This window comes from Marmota monax, unplaced genomic scaffold (assembly GCF_021218885.2).
Source record: "Marmota monax isolate L192 unplaced genomic scaffold, Marmota_monax_Labrador192_F-V1.1 WCK01_AAM20220418_F8-fsc00053, whole genome shotgun sequence".
NCBI classification, from domain to species: Eukaryota; Metazoa; Chordata; class Mammalia; order Rodentia; family Sciuridae; genus Marmota; species Marmota monax.
Window position 1 is genome coordinate 9,462,422 of NW_026693153.1, and position 20,527 is coordinate 9,482,948.

The following is a 20,527-nucleotide window of genomic DNA, read 5'->3' on the forward strand; positions in this document are numbered from 1 at the left end:
ACTTTTTTACAGTATAAGCTACTTTAGCCATGGTGTACCATTATCTGCAATGAGAAATATACGCTGAAATTTATTGGAGCCAGGTCATACAATTTCTTGTACTCAGAAAGAATAGATTCCCAACTATGAAAATATTACTCATGATCATGCAGTCTGAGTATCCAGACTAACAAAAACTCAAGTTTCTAGTGTTTATATCAATTGATAAATTGCCCTGATTACTTCACAAATACCTCTAATTTCCATGGTCATAGGGCCTTGTCTTCCCACATCTGGGACAGTGAGCATATTGACTTCTAGTTATTTAATAAACAGAGTATCAGCCAGGTTCCTAGGAAACCTCTTATGATCCTCTGTTTTGCATATTTGCCTCCTCTCTGCAATGTCAAGTCTATTTCTTTGTGTTCTCCTGATAGTAGTTAATGCTAATGGAGCAATTTCAGGGACTGAGGCAGGAGGATCCCAAGTTCAAGGCCAGCCTCAGTAATTTAATGAGACCCTCAGCAACTTAGCAAGAACATGTCTTGAATTAAAAAGAATAAAAAGACAGGAACTGGAGCTCTGTGGTAAAGCATCCCAAAACAAATATAAATAAATAAACAATTAAGCAATGTTTGTAGCCATTTTTCCTACTTGCCTTTATTAATCCAGTTTGCTTAATCCTTGAGATTTGATTCTGTATCATCTAAATTCCATTCATAAAATTATTCCCCATATTTCTCCTCAGAAAAAAAAAGCTTCAATCTCAAACCTAGCCATTCCAGTAGCCATCTAGATCAGTCTCTCATCCTCCATACCCATCCTTCTGCTTGAGAATTTTTTTTGTTGTAAAAATACCACTGTAGATTTCAAGTGTACCATGACAATCAAATTTCAAAATATAATGGACTTATACAATGTTTATTGGGCCAACTATTTTATCCATATTTATTTATCTTTAAAATAAGAATAACAAACAGGTAAAACAGCAGCAATGCAGAGGTCTTGGTAACCAGGTAGATTGCCAAATCTCAATCACTGAGTTCCAACTTTTGCAATATAGGTCATGCCAACACAGAGAAGGTGCAGGTCCAGGATCTGTCAGCATAAGTTACTTGCTTACCACCTAGCACCTAGAGGGATGTTTCCCTCATGTCCATTTTTAAGTACAAATGCATTCCATAAAACACAAATCTTATATAAAGAATCTTACCAACTGATACAATATACCCCCAAACACTTCTGATGAACAATCAGTTAAGACCAAGTCCAGAAATTTATGCTGAATTAGTACATATCTGGAGTCACTTCAATATTGTCTAAATGTCACTTCTTCAGGAGGCTCTCAAAGACTACAGTTTAATTATTAAAACTTTCTTTCCAAGGTAATATAATAATATAACTGGAATTTTATTTTAATAAATTAGATTTGACTATGTAATATTTGTACAATTTTAGGATTGGAAAGGATTATAAAAAGTATAATATATAGTTATCTGTACAAAAACTCCAAATAAAACATGCGGTACCATGAACATGAAGAAATAAATTTACTTGTATGAACATAAGTAATGAAAAATATAACAGAGGATTACTCGAAGAATAATAATAGTAAATTAGAGCATTTTACAAAAAAAAAAAAAAATAAAGGATTTTTTAAAACCAGTATTTAGTATACTGTTACAAAGTGAATCTAAATGCAAATAGTTTTCAAAAGTTAATGAATGTAATCATATAGAATACTTTTAAATACATTTTGTTAATAAATTTTGTTATTGGGCATCTATTGTAATTACTATTAAGACCAAAGTAGATTTTATTCCCAAAATGTGTTCATGACAAACAGATGAGTAATAAAAGATATCATACACATAAATCTTTTTTTTGGGGGGGAGGGGTACTAGGGATTGAACTCAGGGGTACTCGACCACTGAGCCACATTCCCAGCGCTGTTTTGTACTTTACTTAGAGTCAGGTTCTCACTGAGTTGCTTAGGGCCTCCCTTGTTGAGAGGCTGGCTTTGAACTCAAGATCTTCCTGTCTCAGCCTCCCAAGCCACTGGGATTACAGGCCTATGTCAACCCACATGGCCCATACACCTAAATCTTTAGATAAAACTTTTGGTATACTTTTGAAAGTATTGGCTTGAAAAAAATATGAAGTGTTTCCTAAGTATGAGAAAAAAAGATATATTTTCAAACTTCAACAACTTCAAATTTAAATTCATTTCTTTATTTATATCATTTTTTCTAAGTAAATATACCGAGAAGAGATTGATCAAGGCATATAACTGTCTTACTAAAGAAGAGTTGAGTCATGTTTCTCTATAAGTATAAAATTAGCCCATGAGTTCTCAACCACTAATTTACATTCAATTCAGGAACATGATCATCATATATATATATTTATACTATAATTATATGCCATATAATTACATATTACTTTTATATAATTACATATCATATATTATATAATAGATATTTTATGCACTCATCTATTACGTTTACTATATTAATATTTATATTAAGAATTCATTAGAACAATTTTTTGCTCCTGTTATTAAATAATAAACCATTTTCTTATCTCTGATCTAGTTCCCTTGCATTCTGCCTGAGGGCATCTAGTAAAACTGATAAAAATAGTAATACATTCATACAGCTAGTAACTGAAATATCTTTCTACTTAAATAAATCATTCTTAAATTTAAATATTATCAAATATCTTGTTATATTCAATATCCTAGTGCATGAAGTTATAAATATGACCAAAGTTTTATTTTACTCAGTCTTGCAGTGTTACTGAATATGGGAAAAAAGAAAAGAAAAAAAAAAGAGAGAGAGCAAAACCTTATTATTTTGCAGGTTCATAGAGATAAACTAAGTTTATTCAAGTAAGTAACTGCCTATACAGGTCACCCTCAATTATAGCTATTTACTAGTAAATTTTTCTCACTGTTGCACCATAAAATTACTAATTACTACCTGTAATTTTACAAGGGTAAAGCAAATACCTAATTTGCAAAAGCAAATGCAAAGATAAAATGGAACACAATGTATCTAAATAAGCTCATATGGCTAATGTGACCACTCTTTCATTGAACCCATAACTAAGAAAGCCTATTTAGCACTGGACTCCCCCCCCAAAAAAAAAAAAAACTGAATTTCTTCACACAGAGCTCGGCAATCACTCTGACCATTAGTCCTTGGGTAAAATGGCAGAATAGTGGCTAATCCAAAAGATTGCTTTTTTGTTCCTGTGTTTTGGTTTTGGTTTTTTCCATAAAAGGTAAAGAAGAAAGAGTTTGAAACTTGTATGACAAATATTTATTTCTTTATTATTCTTCTCAAGGCACCTATAACCTCCTTGTTTCTCAGGCTGTAAATAAAAGGATTTAACAGGGGTATAATTATTGTGTAAAATAAAGAAAGCATTTTTTCCTTATCCTCATCTGGTCCAGACCCTGAACCAACATAAGTGAGGAAGAGAGTGCCATAGAACAAGGAGACGGAGAACAGATGGGCACTGCAGGTAGAGAAGGCTTTGTGTCTGCCTTTCTCAGACTTCTTTTTAAGAATGGTAAAGAGGACCTGGGCATACGAGACCATAATGGTTACAAAGGTGAAGGCTTGCATAAAGGCTGAAAAGATTAATATGACAAGAATATTAATTGTAGGATCAGTACAAGATATTTTGAATAGTTGTAAAATTTCACAATAGAAATAATGTATGATATTGGACTTGCAGAAAGTTAATCTAACAAACAAACCCACATGAATTGCTAAATGTAGAAAACCAACAAAATATGAAGCACCTATAAACTGAGTACAGAGGCTATTGGACATCATCACTGGATACAGCAAGGGATTGCATATGGCTACATAGCGGTCATAGGCCATCACTGACAAGAGGAAACATTCCGTGGTAGCACTGGAGCCAAAACAATAAAACTGTGTTAAGCACTCAGCTAGGGATATCTTATGATTCTTAGATAAAAAGTTGATAAGCATCTTGGGAGTCACAGAAGATGAAGTGCATGCATCAGCCAAGGCTAAACTGCTGAGAAATAAATACATGGGGGTGTGAAGGTGGGGGTCCTTCCAGATGAGAGCAATCAGGCCAAGGTTGCCCACCATGGTGATGAGGTAGATCACAAGGAACACCAGGAACAGGGGCACCTGCAGCCCTGGACGGTCTGTAAGTCCCGTGAGAAGAAACTCAGTCACCAGAGTCATATTTCCTTCTGCCATATTTGATCTGGACAATCACCAAAATGAAAGAAAAGGTAAGGAACAGTCAAAATAGAATCACAAAATTGTTTATATTTTTATGTGACTAATATATGCCTAATCAATTCCTATCATCCAAATGATAGTTTTACATTTTTACGTTTATTTGTCTAAAATTTATGTACATTCAAAATTCTTCATAATAAATAGTTTTAACATGGTAATTCATCTATTCATCTAAAGGGATATGTAAATTTAATGAAAATCTTTTTCAAACTAAGAACTAAGGAGGGGGGGTTGGTTTGTTTGGGTTTTTTTTTTGGGTTTTTTTTGTTTGTTTGTTTTTAGTACTCAGGGGCACTTGACTACTGAACCATCTCCCCAGCCTATTTTGTATTTTACTTAGAGACAGGGTCTCATTCAGTTGTTCAGTGCCTTGCTTTTGCTGAGTGAGGCTTTGAAATCTCATATTCCTGCCTCAGACTCCCCATGCCACTGGGATCACAGGCCTGGGCCATAGCACCTGCTCAATCTAAGATTTTAAAGCTACATAAAATCACCATAACAATTACGTGAAGAGAATTGTTTCACAGAAATAACTCCCAGGAATATATAAGTAGTAGGAATTATCAAGATTAACTTACTTGACAGTGAACTATGAAGGCATCTATCAAAATATTAAAATAATTGCATAAAAATGCACAATAGGATCAGTGTAATAGAATACAGAGAGCTAAGAAATCAAATTCAATACATTCAGGACTGTGGCTTAAGTAAATAAAATATTTAGTTGGAAAAGGATGATGATTTAATGGATTGTGATATGTTGTTGGCTATTTGTCTGGAAGTAAATTAGACTCCTAACTCATACCATAGATATGAAATTTAGGAGACAATAATGTTACATAGATGTTAAGAAGTGTTTATCCAAATAAAGAAAGCCAGTGTTACATCTCAAGTACAACATAATCTTACCGCAAAGCAAAGGAGTCAAAGGATATATAATAGGTCATGAAATATGTTTACCATGTATATAAACTATGTAGTTTTTTGCCTGTAACAAAATTGTCTATTAAAACAGATTAGAACAGGGTAAATAATCTAAAAGAAGATTAAAAAGGATGAAGGAGGTGAATAAACAAATTTACGAATGAACAAATCAAAATGACCAATAAATCAAATGCAAATAACCTCAACTTTCTACATGTCATGAATAAACACACACATGGACACACACATACAAAAAAACCCAGAAATCTCTTTTTTCTTGTTTAGGGTTAGCAAAAATTATTGTGTATAAAAATACCCAATGTTGAATGAGCTGAGAAAAGTAGTACTCTCATATACTACCTGTGTAAAATATTAATTGCAGCAAACTTTTTGAAAAGGAATTTTACATAATCTACATTAAATTTTTAAAAATAATATGTCCCTGGTTTTAACATTTTCCTTTATATATACACTATAAATAAAGCACAGCTACATAGACATGACATATACAAGGACTATGTCATGCCTTATTAGTCAAGGAGGCACTGAGCACACACCTCCAAATGCAATGGTTGGATAAAGCAGTGCATTCATATTATGCAACAAAATATATTAGCTATTAGAGAAAGAGTTATAACAAATTGAATTGAGAATTACCACAATGTAAAGAACTTACAAAGAGTAAGATACAGAGAATTACAAATGCTATACTCTCACTACTATAAAATAAGCAATGCATCTAGAAATCTCTCTTTCACCTAAAGAAAAACATGAATACTAACTCTTAAGTTTATGCCACTGGTTTTTTTTCTGGTGTGAGAGTAGAGGTAGGAATAAGGGAATAGGAAAGAAAAAATCAAGAGGTCAAAATAAGAATTCTACAAGAAGAGCATCATGCATATGTTATGATGCTTTTTTCATACAATTATGTATTTAGTTATATGTGTACATACATAAAATATTTGTGAAAGAGTCTCTAACATATTAATAGTGGAGATCAGAAACAGGAAAAGTAAAATCCTGTTCTGTTTTAAAGGAGAGACTTTGGAAACAGACATTCTAATGCAAAGCTAGGAGATTATAATTTTTAAAATGTGCATCTAAATATCAGTTAAACTTATAAATGGGCTTCAGTGAAGTTAGCATATTTTTTGGACATTTTCAATTGATAACAATTTTTTGAGTTTTGAAACTAGGTGTGAGTTTTTAACATCGTCAAGTTATCTGTAATTCTACACAATAGGAATTCAAATATAAAAACAAAGTTGCTTTGAGTTTTTATCTAATTTCAGTAACATTCTTATTAAATTTATTTTTATATATTTCATTTGTTTTCACCACTATAAATATAAAATTTAATGCTTGCATGAAATACGTCTATTTGGTTTTTTCATGATTTATAAATAGTTTCTAGAAGAATTATAAAGAGAAGTTTTCTAGTTATTACAGACTGTTTTAGGTTACTGTGAAAAAAGAAATAAATACATTGAGTTTAAAGGATTTTAATGGTATTTCCTATCTGTTAAAACATTTCCATAATTTTATAATCAGACCATTATATATTTAGAATACGTTAAGAATTTTATTATTGGAAAATATTAGGAAAACTGTGTTTGACAATTTTAAAATGTTAATAAAGTTTATTTTTTAAGAATTATAGTTAAAGCCAGATATGGTCTCATACCTGTAATCCCAGCAATTGGCATAGTGAAGCAAGAAGACATCAAGTTCAAAGCCAGCCTGACCAATTTAGCCAGACTCTGTATGAAAATTAAAAATAAGGGGTGTAGAGGGGCTGGAGATGTAGCTCACATAGCTCAGAAAATTAATTTTAGCATGAGAAATGACTGCTCAATTATTCTCAACAAAAATAGATGAAGAATGAATGAGTTTTAAAATTCTTACTTACAAATATATAGTCATAAAAGAGCACCAGTATGAAAAAGAGCCAGTCAAAAATATTGATTAAAATGAAAACCAATCAGATATTTGACCTGAAAGAACTGTTCCAACATTTTTTAAAGCCAAATGACTAAATTATTGTTTTCCTAGTTTTAGATTCTGCAGTGTAAAACTTAGCAAAAATTAGTAAACAGTGAATTTTTCAAGAGCTATGAATTGTAAAAGGAAACAAAAGAAGTATAATGAGGCTCTTTTCTGTACCTTTAGCCCAAAATCTCATGATTCCATGAAATTAGGGAATTTTTATTGTACTCAGTCATACAAATCTTAAATCACAATTTCTCATTCTGGAAAGTTACAGTGTGATATTTGTACATAATCACAAGAAAACTTCTCATATTACAAAACTGAATATATTTTTCTTATGTTTAGTGCTGAATTTTTTTTTCATTAATGGAAAACTTCCCAGCAATTGTTACTGTAACAGCAAAATGATAACTGAAATACACATGTTCCGATGGACATTTATTTTTATCTGCCTAGATTTGGGTTGCTGCTTTAAAATATATGTCTAGGATTTTCATTTATTACCTAAAATTTTGATCTCTTTTGATAAAATGATAATTAAATTATAAAATCCCTGCACTCTCACCTAGTTCCTTTAAATATTGGAAAATTGGAAGTAGGCTCATTTTCTGAAAGTAATATAAAAATCACAGAAAGAAGCAATAGTACTTAAATACAATTGTCAAGAGAAATTCCAATGATAATATTTATTTTCTTATATTGCACATCCATTCTTTAAATTTTTTTTAAAATTCTCTGAAGGTTTCCCCGAAATTCCCAGTAGATGACGTGAAAGTTGTCCTAATAGGCATTGTAACTAAGCATTAAATCATCCAAACAACTAGTTTTAACAATTAAAACTATACACTGTGTCCTCAGGGTTCACCATCATGGATTCTTTATAAAATAACACTAAATGGAGTTTAGAATAGACTAGTTTTCATTCCTTTTATTTCCTTTATTACTGTCATAACCCAACTACCAAATAAATTTGATCTCCATTTAAATATCCCTAAATTTCCTCAGAGTTGACATGTCCAAATCTGAAATTAAGTTCTTTTCTTAATCCACCCCCAAACCTGGTATTCATCCAAGGTTTCCTATCTCAGGGAACAATGCAACCAAACAAGCACAGATGCAAATGATAAAGCAGGGCTACATCCCTGACCTTAACCTCACCTCAACTCTGTTGTTTCAACTATTACCAAGTTTTCTAGATTTGTCTGCTAAAGATGTCTTAAATACAGAAATATCTTTCCATTTCCACAGTTCACCCCAAAGTCCAAGATATATTCATCTCCTGGGATTTATTTAATTCTCTTTCCACAGTGATACCAGACAGACTGATCTTAAGACACATTTTCACTACCACCCCATACATATAATCTCCTCACTTACAATTTTTAGCTTCTCATTCCACATAAAAAAAACAGTGAATATTCTTAAGCCTGATTATCTTGTCTCTATAATGAGAGACTCAGTAATTAACTGTACACAATTGAAAAGTCTTAAAAAACAGTGAATATTCTTAAGCCTGATTATCTTGTCTCTATAATGAGAGACTCAGTAATTAACTGTACACAATTTAAAAGTCTTTTGCTATTCAGTTGTACATTATTTACTGTAAAACTAACTGCATTTACAGATAACCCCCAATACTTTAGTGAATAGACACAGTAGATGTTTACTTCTCCTTCATATAAAATATAAAATGCACATTCCTAATTAAGACTATTCAACTCCACTTGAGGATTCATAGTCCTAGACTCCTTCTGTCTTGTCACAAAAGCGTTTTCCACACATGACTTTCTTCAATGTCGGTTTTCTTTTTCTTTTTTTAAAATATTTTATTAGTAATTGATGAACCTTTATTTATTTATATGTGGTGCTGAGAATCAATCCCAGTGCTTCACACATGCTAGGCAAGCACTCTACCACTGAGCCACAACCCCAGCCCCTCAATGTTGGTTTTCATCTGGATCAAGCTACATGAAAAAGTTCACAAAGGATTCCAAGCGTGAAGTTTTTATTAGACAGAAATGTATGTGATGTTCATCACTCTCAATCCTAAACTCAATCATATGAACACAGTTAGCTGCAATGAGAGATCATGTGTTCAGAAAGAGAAGAATGGATTTAGCAATAAGATTAGTTTCTTCGACTGTACTTTCTATGGTTATCTCTTACCTGTTTCCCCCTCCTGATCAAACATAAGACACCACCCTTCCAAGGAATTGCCTTCTTTCAAAGGAGTTGCCACTTCAAAGAAATAAAATCCAATTTCCATAAAATCTCCATATGAAGAAAAAAATACTAAGATCTCTAGATGAACCCCCATTATCTCCATTAAATCTAAATTGTGACTGTACCTGATGTTTACCTAAAGCATATTATTTTTATAATATATTTTAAGCATATTACTTTAATAATTATAGCATATTATTATAAATAGTATATTATTTTTATAATTATACACTTTAAAAATATTATCTATCACCCTTTTGTACACATGAACTTTACAATGGTGTCAAAAGTATTCATCAGGTCTAAGAACATGATATCATCAATACAATGGATAAGTCTACTGCACTTTAAATTTCCAAAGTATAAAGTTTCCTTCACATAAAGAGAAGAATTAGTGTAAACCTAGGGCAGTACCATTTATATACACTGTTGCCCATCCTGGGGGAATATAAAATACTTCATATCCTCATTAATTATCTGCACTTAAAATAATATATTTCTGACATCAATAAACTCATATCTCATACCAGGTATTTTATGGAAGCATACTAGTAGATGTAGCACATCTGGCATAATAACAATACACACTACAACATGGCTAAGTGTGTGACTGTCTAGCATCATCATCCATAACCTACATGGTTTTTGTAGAGAATATAATGGAAAAATAAATAAGGATATAATAAGAATCACTATCATTGCAACCTTTGAGGCTCTGAGAGTGACTCTATCACCAACATTGGAATCACTGACATTCCATTCACATGAAAATCCCTGATATATTTTTCTGAAATACAAATTCCTCCAGTGACTAAAGATATCAGACTTGATCATTATCATACAAAAGCTCCAAAGGACTATTTAGGGAGGCTCTTGTTCTGAAAAAGGCTATGCTATTAAATGTCATCAGAGTATGCAAGTCCATTGAACACCAGGAAAAACCTAGTGCTACAATTATCTAAAATGCTTTGGCTATATGAAAGAACTGGACTACACACACAAAAAAAAATACCAAATGATACACCTGGGGAAAAATGTATTTTCCACAACAACTCTCTTAAACTTCAAATGTTGCCTCTGAGGGGGGCTTAGCAAGGTAAAATCAGGACATAGTCATCTAAGGGCTTCTGTATCCTATATATATCTTTATACTTCTTCTTCTCATCATTGAGGTTAAAAAAACAGATTTATTTTTTACTTCTATTATTTCATATCGTTTTTGTATCATAAAGCAACCCTCAGCCTATCAAACATATTTACAATTTAGAAAATTCTGCATGAGTTCAATCTTCCAGAATTAGTTCTTAATATGCTAAGAACAAATTAAAGGAATCTAGTAAATATTCTTTCCTTCATTCTCTTTGTACTGTTTATATAACAAATCCAAACATACCCATAAACGCATAGAAAATGTTGGCTAACTATGAAATTAGCTGTCTGAGAAGGAAGGAAATAGACAAAAATTTTAATATTTTCTATTCTTTTAGCCACATTACTCTCTCATCCTAGTAAAAAGTCCACACAAAGAGTCTGTGTTTTGTTAGCTTTTTCATCGCTGGGGCCAAAAAAGACCTGACAAAAACAATGTAGAGGAGGAAGAGTTTATTTTAACTCAAAATTTCAGAGGGTTACACTATGGTCAACCAACTCTATAGCTCTGGGCCTAAAGTGAAGCAGGACATCATGGCAGAAGGGTGTAGCATAGAACAGAAGATAGGACATGGCAACCAGGAGGCAGAAGGGGGAGCTCCACTCAAAAACTGGTGCGGCCAATCTGGAAAGCAGTATGGAGATTCCTGGAAAAGCTGGGAATGGAACCACCATTTGACCCAGCTATTGCCCTTCTTGGACTTTTCCCTGAAGACCTTAAAAGAGCGTACTACAGGGATACTGCTACATCGATGTTCATAGCAGCACAATTCACAATTGCTAGACTGTGGAACCAACCCAGATGCCCTTCAATAGATGAATGGATAAAAAAAAATGTGGCATTTATACACAATGGAGTATTACACAGCACTAAAAAATGACAAAATCATGGAATTTGCAGGGAAATGGATGGCACTAGAGCAGATTATGCTTAGTGAAGCTAGCCAATCCCTAAAAAACAAATACCAAATGTCTTCTTTGATATAATGAGAGCAACTAAGAACAGAGCAGGGAGGAAGAGCAGGAAGAACAGATTAACATTAAACAGATACATGAGGTGGGATGGAAAGGGAGAGAAAAGGGAAATTGCATGGTAATGGAGGGAGACCCTCATTGTTATACAAAATTACATATAAGAGGTTGTGAGGGGAATGGGAAAATAAACAAGGACAGATATGAATTACAGTGGATGGGGTAGAGAGAGAAGATGGGAGGGGAGGGAGGGGGATGGTAGAGGATAGGAAAGGTAGCAGAATACAACAGTTACTAATAGGGCATTATGTAAAAATGTGGATGTGTAACCGATGTGATTCTGCAAGCTGTATTTGGGGTAAAATTGGGAGTTCATAACCAACTTGAATCTAATGTATGAAATATGATATGTCAAGAGCTTTATAATGTTTTGAACAACCAATAAAAAAAATTTTAAAAAAAAAGGGACAAAATATAAACCCCAAAGGCACACCACCAGTGACCTAATTCCTCTACCTGCCTATAGTTACAAGCCAATTAATCCACATCCACGGACTAATCCACAGATTAGAGTGCAACTATCATAATCTAATCATTTCACCTCTTAAAAATTCTTGCATTGTCTTGCACAAGAGTCTCATTTTCAAACATAAATAAATAAATCATTATATATATAATCTCCTGTTGGTTCTATTCCTCTAAAGAACCCTGACTAGTACCAGATTTCTGAATAGATTCACACATCTGATCAGGGATATGGTTAGGGTTAGGAAATTAATATATATATCAAAGTATGTGAATATTTATGAATGTATGCATGAAAATATGTAATACATTATAAATGAATTAATTAAAATATGGAACAGTTTAAAGTAAGGCATAAGTTTGCAGTTTTTTTAAATATTGAGGATGCATATATAAATGATGTATTTAAGTATATATAAATATGTACACAAATATAAAGCTGAATACAAATATTTCATGGGAGTATGCAATAATATTAATATAGTGTTTATATAAAAGTAGGTTTAGGTTTAGTGGTTATGTTAAGGTTACAAACAATTTTATGAGTATGGTTAGGTTTATGGTTAAAGAATAAATATATATATTTGTCAAAATACACATTCATGTGAATGCATCATGAAAATATATATAAGAAGATATAAATACATACTTTTTCAATATCAATCAGTTTAAGTTTTTGGTATAATTATAGTTCTTTTAAATACTGGGGATGTATATATAAATGACATACATCTATATGTATAAATATATATATGAATACACTTGAGTATGTCAATATTTAAGTCAAAATATGTATTAATATTCTTATTGTCATATGAATCTATGAATTATACATCATTTATATGCATCCACAATGTTTTACAAAACTTACTTATATGAAAAACATTAAACTGATCCTAATTTGAAAAATATATATATTTATATAAGTTCTTAGGTATCATTTTACACATGCATTCATATAAATATTCATATGATATATATTCTGATACATATATTCATTACACATACCTCTAAAATTACCACTACCACTTTCATTACCCCTAAATCTAAATTTATAGAACCACTATAAAATTATATGAATATAAATGTATACTTTGACTAATATATTTATGTATTCAACTGTATATTTGTATATACATTTATATATGTTCATATATATCACTCACTTATGCATCCCAATATTTTAAAAAATGTAATTATGTCTTAATTTAAACTGATCTATGTAATAAAACATGTAAAAAAGCATGTGTTTTCACACATATTTTAATGCATACATTCATATAAATATTCATATATACTAATATACATATTTATTACTTAACCCCAACCCTAAATTTTTTTAAATTTCATTTTATTTATGTATTTTTATGTTATTTATTTATTTTTTTGGTACTCAGGATTGATCTCAGGGGCACTCAACCACTGATCCATATCCCCAGCCCTATTTCATATTTTATTTAGAGACAGGGTCTCACTGAGTTGCTTAGCACCTCACTTTTCCTGAGGCTGGCTTTTAACTCGCAATCCTTCTGCCTCAGCCTTCTAAGCCACTGGGATTACAGGCATGCACCACTGTGCCTGGCTCTTAAACCTAAATTTAATACTAAACTAACCTTACCAATAAACCTAAACCTACATTCATAGAAAACCATATATGATTATATGGATATTAATACTTATTTGACTTACATATTTATATATTCAACTCTATGCAATGTATATACTCATATATATAATATGTCTTTGATGTTAGTCATATGAATACAAATTTCTTAATTTGGGGATATAATATATAATAATATATACAAATATACCATTATTAAGTGAATGTATGTCAAAATACACATAATATCCATATTATTATATATGCTTTTAAAAATGAAATGTATTGATATGACAAACATTAAACCGTTCTCTATTTCAAAACATATATATTTATATATATTTCCATAAATATATTTATGCATACATTCTTGTAAATATTCATGTTACTTATTGATTTGCTAACCCTACCCTAACCCAGCCCAAAATTTAATACTACCCTGACTTTATCCCATCCCTAAGTGTAATTTCACATGAAAGCATATAATAATAACGTAAATATTTATGTGTATTTTGGCTTAAATATTCAATGATTAATGATATATTTGTATTTATAATCATATATTCGTATATATAATTTATTCCCAAATTGAAAAATAGTACATTCATACAACTCACATTAAACCATTACCTATTTCAAAATATATATATTTATATGTTTTCATACATATTTTCATGAATACATTCTTATGAATACTCATTTCCAATATGCATATACATTCTCTAATCCTAACTAATCATAAACAAACCCAAAATTTAATACTAAACTTGACCTTACCCCTCTACCTAAACCTAATTTTACATAAAAACATATATACTGATATGGATATTTATGAGTACTTTGACTTATATATTGAAGTATTAATGGTATACTTGTATATATCTTTATGTCCTAATATATTCATACATATATAATTTATTCATGCACCCTGAAATTTTTTTAAAAATCTATTTATATGACTCCTATTAAACCCTTCTCTGTTTCAAAACACATATTTTTATATGCTTTTATACATATTTTCATGTTTCCTGATATACTTGTTTATCCTGTAATCCTAACCATAACCGACCCCAAATTTTATACTAACCCTGGAATTACACCTATACCTAAACCTAATTTTACATGAAAGCATATGTAATAATAAGAATAATTATGTGTATTTTGACTTATCTATTCAATTATCAATGGCATTTTTGTATATATCTTATTACATATTCATTATCAAATTTATCCATGCATCCCCAAGTGACAAAAATGTTTATTCATATGACTCACATTATACCCTTCCCTATTTCAATTCCTGTATGTTGATATATGTGTTCATACATATTTTCACACATACATTCTTAATGACTATTTATGTTTCCCAATGTATATATTTATTCCCTAACCTGGTGCTTACTTCCCTTTTCTTCCCTCAAAGGGATATTGTCTTTCTTAATAATGTATGTCTAGAATTGGGGAAATTCTGATACAGATAATGTAAAATTTATCCCACCCTTTTCAAAGTGTGGTTTCTTATTACTGTGCTATAACCAGGTATTCTTATCTCTCAGTTGGTTTCCTTAGCTCTTATGAAGTGTTCATGTGTGAATAATTGAACCAGTTGATGTTGCTGCAGGGAAATGATCACTGAGTTGTATTTGACCAACAACTGCTTTACCTCCTGCATTAGTCGACTTTCCACTGCTGTAACCAGAATACATGAAAAGAACAACTTAGCAGGGCCAAAATTTGTTTGTGGTTCATGGTTTGAAAGCTTTCAGTCCATAGTTGAACAGCTGATTTTCTCTGCGCTAGAAAAGGTAGACCATCATGGCAAAACAGAGAGAGGAGGAAGCTGTTCAGCTCATAGCATGTGGGAAGCAGAGAGAAAAGAGTCAGGAATAAGAGACAGTCCAAGACCATGCCTCCAATGATCTACTGGAGAAGTAGATCTCCAGCCATACACCATATCTGCCTACAGTTACCAACTAGTTCATTTAATTTTTTTAAGCCATCAAATGGATTAATACACTGGTTAGGTTACAGTTTTTATAAACTGATCATCTCACTTATGAACATTATTGCATTGGGGATCACACTTTCAAAATATGAACTTTATGAAGACATTTCTAGATACAAACCATAACACCCTCATTCAAATCTCAAGGATCTTTTAATGTCCTTGTTTGAAATCTATAGATCTTATGGAAAAGTGTCTACAAAGATTTTACCAGTTTTTAAATTCAATTGTTAGGTTTTCTTGTTATTGAATTTTATCTTTTTATTAATAGAATTAACTGGTAGGGTTTAGAGGGACATTTCTCTAAATGCATATGGCATTCAATTATCAATTTCAACCACCCTTTTTTTCATTCTCTACCTCTCCCCCTATACACCATTTCTAGCCACCAGAAATTACTACTCTACATCTACATTCATTTCTATACTGTTAACTTTTAAGAGAACATAATGGTACTTGTCTTTCTGTGTCTGGCTTATTTCATTAAATAAAACATCCTCCAGTTTGATCCATTTTACTGTGAATGATATAATTCTTTTTTCTTTATGGTCAAATAATACTTCATTGTGTATATATACTTAACATTTTTTTCTTTATCCATTCATCTCCTAATTGGTAATTAGGCTGATTCCATGTCTCAGGTATCGTGAACACTGATGAAATAAACAAGGGTATGCAGGTGTCTTTTTAAATGATGACTTCAAAACTTTTGAATATTTACCTGGAAGTAGGATAGATTTATCCTATGGTAGATCTTTTTTTTTTCTGGTTTTGGAGGAAACTACTTACTGTTCCCATGACTTTACATTCTCATGAGTAGTATAGGCATTGCCATTTTAATCACATCCTTCCAGCATGTTATTTTGTTGTTAATGATGATATTTTTTGGTAATAAACTTTATAAATGGGGTGAAAAGATCTCTTATTATAGTTTGCTTGTCATTTTCCTGATAAATAATGATACTGAGCATCTTTTCATATATTTGTTGGCCTTCTGTGTCTATTCAAGATGACTAATTTTTAGTTGAATTGTTTTATTGTTCATTTCATTCTGGCTATTAATCCTCTGTCAGATGAATAATTGGCAAATATTTTCTCCCATTTTGTTTGCTGACTTTTCACTATGTTGATTGTTTCCTTTGCTACACAGAAGTTCTGTAGTTTGATAAAATCCCATTTGTCAATTTTGCTTTTGTTTTAATGCTTCTGTGTTCATATCCAGAAAATATGGCTCAACATCTTGAAGTGTTTTCCCCATGCTTTGTTCAAATAGGATCCTACTTTCATTTCTCACATTTAAGTGTTTGATTCATTTTGAATTTGTTTTTAAATAGGGTAAGAGATAAAGGTCAAATGGTCAAGTTTGAATCTTCTGCATGTAGATATCTAGTGTTCCAGCTCCATTTATTAAAGAGGCTATCTTCTCTTCAATGTATGAAGCCAGAGACTTTGTGGAGAATCGGCTAATTTATATACATATATGTAAACATATATATAGTTTTACATCAGTGTCCCTTTCCTGTCTCATTATTCTATGTGTCTGGTTTTATGCCAGTAGAGTGCTATTTTCATTATTCTGAAGTTTAAAACTACCTTGAAATCAAGATAATTATGATACATCCATCTTTATTCTGTTTGGTCAGAATTGCTTTGGTTATTTGGTGTCTTTTGTGCTTCATACCAATTTGAAGATTATTATTTCTAGTTTGGGAAGAATGCCATTGGCATTTTTCCCTTGACAAGCATTTTTATTTATTTTTGCATAATTTTAAAATTTTTTTCTTTTTACATATACATGACAGTAGAGTGTATTTTGCCTACATATATATATGGTTTATAACATATTCTAATTAGTATTCCATTCTTGTGGATATACATGATGTGGAACTGGCATTTTGATAGGCATTTATATATCTGTAGATGACTTTGGAAAGTATTGTCATCTTAACAACATTAATCTTTCCAATACATTAACATGTGTGATGTGTGTGTGTGTGTGTGTGTGTGTGTGTGTTTGTGCCGCAGTCCGGCTGCAGCAAAATAGCGGGGGGGGGGGGGAGTGACGAACAACTTGTGTAGATTGATACAGCAGGAGTGGAAGCCGTTTATTGTAGGACAGGAGCGGTATTTATACATTCCACACAGCTTATCTTAATTAGCATAAACTAGATAAATCAGTCAACCAGCAAGAAATCTCCACACTTAATGGCTCGCTGATATTACTTCACAAACCACACTCCCTCTGGCATTTTGCCAGGCACCATCCAGACTTGTTTACAGACTCTAACATTTCTCTGGCAAAATGCCAGGCGCCATCCTGACTTGTTTACAGACTCTAACATGTTTGCTTCTTCCATTTTTTTGTTTATTGGTTGTTTTTAGTTTTATACGACAGAGGAGTAGTCCATTTTTACATACTTACACAAGCATGGAATATATCTTGTTCTAATTCAGACTCCAGGACCTCTCCTTCCCTTTCTTTTTAAAATTAATTTCTTGTGGATATATGTGATGGTTGGATTCACTGTGACATATTCATATATGTACACAGTAACAAATGTCAGATTCATTTCACTGTCTTTCTTTTCTTTCATCAGTATTTTGTAACTTATATTTTAGAGGTCTTTCACTTCTTTAGTTAAATTTGTGCCTATATATTTATTTGAAGATATTGTCAAAAAAAGAGTCCATTTATGACTTCTATCTCAGCAAATTCATTATTTATTTGGAAATTTCTTAGATTTGGGGTTGGCTTTCTATCCTGCTACTTTATCAAATCCTTTTATCAGTTCTAACACTATTTTACTAGTGGTTTTAGGATTTCCTATACATAAAATTATTTCTGCAAACAGGAATTGTTTGATATTTTTCCTTGCTATTTTAATGCTTGCTATGACTTTCTCTTGCTTAATTGCTCTGAATAAAACTCTTGGTACTATATTTAATAAAAGTAGTAAAGTGTAGGGAGGTAGAAACTGTGTCTCATTCTGCATCTTAGAGAAAATTCCTTCAGCTTTTCCCTATTCAATAGGACAATCACCATGGGTTTGTCATCTGTAGCCTTTATTATGTTTAAGTATGATCCTTCTGTATCAAGTTTGCTTATTTTCTTTGATCATGAAAGAATTTTGAATTTCATCAAATATTTTTCTACACCTGTTGAGTTGATTATATGACACTTGTCCTTTATTCTGTTGATGCAATACGTTAAGCTTGCAAATGTGTATATTTTGAACCATCCTGACAAGCCTGGAATGAATCAAACTTGATCATGGTTAAGATGTTTTTGATATGTTATTGAATTTGATTTGTGTAGTATTTTGTTAACAATGTTTGTATTTATGTTCATCAGGATTATTGGGCTATATTTTTGTTGTAGTTCCTGTTGCTTACTTGAAGTGTCCTTTTGTGACTTTGATAACAGAATAGTTCTGGCCTCATATAATGAGTTTGGAAGTGTTTTCTCTCTTTCAATTCCTTGAGATCATTTAATAGGAATTGGTGTTAATTCTTCTTTAAAAGTTTGGGAAAATACAGCAGTGAAACTATTCATTCCTGGAATTTTATTTGTCGGAAGACTTTTATTACTAATTGAATCTCATTAATTATTTGATCTTTTAAGGTTTTTGTGTCCTCCTGGTTCACTTTAGCAAGTAAAATGTGTCCAGAAATTTCTTTTTCTTCTAGGTTTTCCAATTCATTAACATACAATTCATCTTAGCAATCCTCAATACATTTCTGTGGTTTTGGTTATCATGTGCCCTTTTTCATCTCTAATTTTACTTATTTCATTCTTCTCTCTCTTTTACTATTTAGTCTAGCTAAAGGCTGTTCAGTTTTGATTATCTTATCAATATCACTTTGTTGATCTTTCATACTGAATTTTTAGTCTCTATTTCAATTATTTCTGCTCTGATCTTTCTTATTTCTTTCCTTTTACTAACTTTGGGTTTGTTTTGTTTTTTTCCTCTTCTGAGTCTTTGAAATGAATCATTAGTTTTGTTGTTGTTGTTGTCTATTTGTTTTGGTCCTGGGAGTTAAACCAGGGGCTCTTTACTACTGAGCTACAGCTCCAAACATGTGTAAAATTTACTTTGAGTCATGGTCTCAGTCTTGCTAAGTTGCTTAAAGCCACACTATTTTAGAGGCTGTCCTTGAACTTGCACTCCTCCTATTTCAGCCTCCTGGGTTTCTGAGAATACAAGTGTGAGCCACTGTACCCTACACCAACTGTTGTTTATACCCTCAGAAGTACTTCAGGATTACATTGTATTAGACCCACTGCAATGTCATAACAAATTTAATATTTATTTCAGTGAGGGAGAATGAATACCAAAGGGAAAAATGAGGGTTCACAGTAAGAAGGTGTTAGTAAGAAATTGTAGAATTTGGGGAGTAATTGGGGAAAGAATACAATGAAGCAGAGGGATAATAATAAAACTGTTAGGAATGCTTTCAAAAAGTAATTAATGTCTTTCAAATTCATTTCTCTCATATCATGATAAGGGAAGTAAACCAATCCCAAAAAATCAAAGGCTGAATTTCTCTCTGCTAAGTGGATGCTGATCCATAATGGAAGGGGGCATGGGAAAAATGGAGGAATTCTATTTGGGAAAAGGGGAGGGAAGGGTGAGGAGGGGATATGGGGGCAGGAAAGAGGGTGGGAATGAGATGGACATCATTACCCTAGGTACAAGTATGAGTGAACATATGGTACAACACTACATCGTGTACAACCAGAGAAATGAAAAGTTGTGCTGCCACTGTGTACAATGAATCAAAATGCATTCTGCTGCCATAAATACCTAATTAAAATAAATCAATCAATAAATTTTTTAAAAAATTATTTCTCTCACTACCTGTGTT

The 20,527-nt window shown here is 31.8% G+C and overlaps 1 protein-coding gene across 1 annotated transcript; it reads right to left on the minus strand.

Annotated features, from left to right (window-relative positions):
* Positions 1-3,302: 3,302 nt before the first annotated feature.
* On the minus strand, positions 3,303-4,226 carry LOC124100065 (olfactory receptor 5AC1-like). Its single transcript, XM_046455377.1, has one exon. The coding sequence runs from the start codon at positions 4,224-4,226 to the stop codon at positions 3,303-3,305; it is 924 nt and encodes a 307-aa protein (XP_046311333.1).
* Between the last annotated feature and the right edge of the window lie 16,301 nt (positions 4,227-20,527).

What these genes read in the sequence shown, in the direction of transcription:
- LOC124100065 (XM_046455377.1), bottom strand. Translation starts at nt 4,226, where the DNA reads ATGGCAGAAGGAAATATGACTCTGGTGACTGAGTTTCTTCTCACGGGA.